General features: G+C 37.8%; 1 protein-coding gene across 1 annotated transcript in view; it reads left to right on the top strand.

Moving 5' to 3' along the window:
- The window catches only part of POMP (proteasome maturation protein), a 24,579-nt gene extending 22,358 nt beyond the window's left edge, over positions 1-2,221 (top strand). The window contains exon 6 of the mRNA XM_006770372.2: positions 2,051-2,221. Coding sequence (XP_006770435.2) covers positions 2,051-2,118 — 68 coding nt within the window. The 3' untranslated portion in view covers positions 2,119-2,221. The remainder of the gene's footprint in view (positions 1-2,050) is intronic.
- Positions 2,222-3,958: the final 1,737 nt, after the last annotated feature.

The raw sequence follows: 3,958 nt of genomic DNA, 5'->3' as shown, positions 1-3,958 counted from the left end.
CCTTGGTATTTCTCCAAGTTACATTTTGTAATGTGTTGGAGGCGATGAGGGCATTGCTCACTCACCTGTGAAGTTCTTGGCCAAGAACAATCTGTACATTTTACAAGGAAGGGAAGGGCATGTGAGGAGGGCAAGAGTAAAGGCAAATATAGACTCTTGTTTAATGCTGCAAGGGGCCTTCTATTCAGTGCAGACCCTCACTTTAAGAGAAGTAACAGTGAGCCAGAGGCTCGGTCCTGCCCAGAGTCTCACAGCGAGCTCATGGCATAGCAGGCACCGGAAACACAGGCCAGTGCCGTTCTCACATGGTGTGCTGTCTTCTGGGGCAAGTGATTTATTTAACAAGTGCATATTTTATTAAAGTCAAAAGCTTAAAACAGCAGAGTTTAAAGGAAATTGTAGTTATCTAAATGAATATATTGTTTGTTTATAAATTTAAAACAATATAGCCCAAACTCAGGTCTTCCATAATTACCCTGAAACCCATTTCTCTCCCTCATTCTCTGGTTACCTGCTGTTATTAGTACATGTCCTCCTGCTTATCTTCATACAAACATGTCGTCAGAAAATATTTGGCATTGCTTATTTTTTAACATTGGTATAATACTGTGTATCTTACAGTATGTGTTTATTGATGTGTGCTTCCATTTTTTCTCATTAACACAAAGCAGGGCTACAGCAAACATCTTTGCTTATTCTTTCTACTCATGTGCAGACATTTAAGTTAAGATTTTGAATGTCTGTTATATACCTAGCAGTTTATTAGTTATTGCAGTAGTAGTAGTTGTTGTTAAAGGTATTTTGTTGAGTGACAAGTGTGGAGAATGAAGGTTAGATTGCTGAATTGATGCAGTCTGCATAATCTCCAGTCTCTTAGGACAGTGGTCGTCAAACTGCGGCTCGCGAGCCACATGCGGCTCTTTGGCCCCTTGAGTGTGGCTCTTCCACAAAATACCACGTGCAGGCGCGCACGTGCAGTGCGATTGAAACTTCGTGGCCCATGCGCAGAAGTCGGTTTTCAGCCTGGGCGAGTCTATTTTGAAGAAGTGGCGTTAGAAGTGGGGGGTGTTGGTCGGTAGAGTGACGGGAGATGCGGCACAGGCGGGCTGCGGGATATGCAGTGCGGGGGAGGTACATTGTTTTGAAGTACTTCGCTGAGGTCGACCCCTTCCACCTCTCCCATCCACACTTGTCTATCTGAAACGAGTATACAAGACAAGTGAGGATGGGAGAGTTGGAAGGGGTCGACCTCAGCCAATGTACCTCAATCAGATTGAGGGTGTTTTTAGCAAAGGCCAGTTTAGGAGTACCCTAATTAAGTTAATAACAATGTACCTACCTATATAGTTTAAGTTTAAAAAATTTGGCTCTCAAAAGAAATTTTAATCGTTGCACTGTTGATACTTGGCTCTGTTGACTAATGAGTTTGCCAACGACTGTCTTAGGAGACTCAGTGAGGAACATCCAAATTGATCAGTAACTCTTGGTAATTATTATTTTAATGTAAATGGATACTTTCATTTACAAACTGATTTTACTGTGTTGGGGGTTTTATTCTGTTTCTCTTTCTATTCCTGTGTTGAGTAGGAGATTTTAAAAAATAGGCTTTATTTGTTCCTAGGAAGCTTACTCTTCGTATTAGTTTTAACAGCTCTTTTACGTGCATTATGACCATTAAAATTTGTCTGACTCATCCATAAAAACAAGAGAGTGAAGATTAAGATTTTCTTGCTCTAGAATTCTAATTTATGATTGTGTGTATGATTGTGTATGCAACCGAGCACAAAACAATAGAGAAAATGTTTTTGCAATTTAGATTAAGAGATTGCCTCACCTCGCAACTAGAGCGTGTTCCTAGAGGCATCTGGAAAGCCAGAGGAGTTCTTGGCTTCTTTGCAGTCAGTCCCTCCCCACTTTTGGTTCCAGGCAACACCGGTCTGTTTTCTGTTCCTTGAGATTAGTTTCACTTGTTCTGTATTTTCATGTGAGTGTAATCACTTAATTTATCTTGTTTTGAGCATCTTTAATATGTGTTTCTTTTTGTTTTCAGACCCATCACAAAGTGAACTAATGGGAGAACCACACTTGATGGTGGAATATAAACTTGGTTTACTGTAATGCAGTGAGCTGGCCATGGAAATGGAGGGGCTACATCTTGTTTATAGTCGTCTTTTTACTATAATTTTATGTATACAACATTAAAAGTACTGACACATGAGAATTGTTGCCTACATAGTATCATCATTGGAAATTATTTGTGTCTTTGGTTTACATCCATGTGACAGTTGAAGGCACTCGAGATGATTTTAAAACTCCTGAATTATATTGAAACAATAGCCTTCTATGTCTTTAAAAAATGGTTGCTAATGAATATTATAAAACTGACAACAGGTTCCAGTTTAACCTATTTCTGAGGCATTCCATAAATTGAATTTTGAATAACCATTATCAGTATTTGAGTCCGTAGTCTTCATAGCCCTTTTAGAATAACCATCTGTAATTGATTTCAGTGATAACACTTCAAATTAAGTACAAAATCAGATATTTATATTTTACTTTGTTTCCATTTAGTCCATTAGTACCCATAAGAATAATATTTGTGCCCTAGCTGCTTTGGCTTCAGTCGGTCTGTGTTTCCATTCCGGTCAAGGGCACATGCCCAGGTTCTGGGCTCGATCCCCAGTAGGGGGATTGTATGAGGCAGCCAGTCCATGATTCTCTCATCATTGATATTTCTATATCTCCCTCTCCCTCTCTGAAATCAATAAAAATATATTTTATAAAAATGAAGAAAAACATCTGTGCCTGACCAGCATGGCTCAGTGGTTGAGTGTTGACCTGTGAAACCAGCTGTCATTGATCAATTCCCGGTCAGGGCATATGTCCCTGTTCCAGGCTCCATCCCCAGTGAGGAGCATGCAGGAGGCAGCACATCAGTGATTCTCGTCATTGATGTTTCTTTCTCCCTTCTCTAACATCAATAAAAACATATTAAAAAGGAATATTTGCTTTAGTGAAGCTACTTTAGAATTCTAGCTATCCTTTGATTCTTCAGATTGAAAAGTTCAGTGGTTTTGATCTTAGTCTTGTTTTTAAAATGAAAAATTAAAGCAACCAGCAGATGTCAAAGTATTGTACTGCATAGATTTATAGATCACAAGACCTTTAAAAGAGTGGAACATTCATGTATATATACATACTATGTTTCTATGAACATACTGCATTACACTTACTGAAAAATAAATCTTCATTATGGTTCTTAAAAGGTATTCTCTGAACCTGCAGTTTAGATTAAGATTTTGAGATTTAATTAGTAATGGATCATCTTTCAGCAATTAAAAAAACATTTATTTGATAGGTTAATATCAAAAGTATATAACATGCAACTCAACAACAAAAAACGAACCAATTGAAAAATGGGCAAAGGATCTAAATAGAAATTTTTCCAAGGAAAATATACAGAGGGCCAACAGGCACATGAAAAGACATTCAACATCACTAATTATTAGAGAAATGGAGATCAAAACCACAATGAGTATTCACCTTCCTCACATTCTTATGCATTCTTGTGTCCTCAGAAACATCTATTGAATAAGACATTGATTTACAATTGAAGACAATATTGCCCCTTCCCTAGGGGCAGGGGACATTTGAAAATGGAAGATATTTTTGGTTGTCACAGTTTGGTTGCTACTGGCATATAGTGAGTAGGGGCCAGGGATGCTGCTAAACATACTACAATATATGGTCATATAAAGAATTGAAAGTATTAAAGGAAGATGATGTAAAATACTATAGTGAAACAGCCTTTTGTGTCTTAAAAAAAGTTATTACTGAATATTACATAACTATATCCTGGGTTTGCTCCCTGCAACCAAGAATCATTTGGTTCAAATATCAGTAGTGTCAAGATTGACAAACCTTGAGATAAACCAAATGACACATTACTGATTGTTGA

The sequence above is a fragment of the Myotis davidii genome, unplaced genomic scaffold, assembly GCF_000327345.1.
Source record: "Myotis davidii unplaced genomic scaffold, ASM32734v1 scaffold84, whole genome shotgun sequence".
In the NCBI taxonomy this organism is placed as follows: domain Eukaryota; kingdom Metazoa; phylum Chordata; class Mammalia; order Chiroptera; family Vespertilionidae; genus Myotis; species Myotis davidii.
Note: the sequence above shows the minus strand (reverse complement) of the source record. Positions and strands in the feature narration are given on the sequence as shown.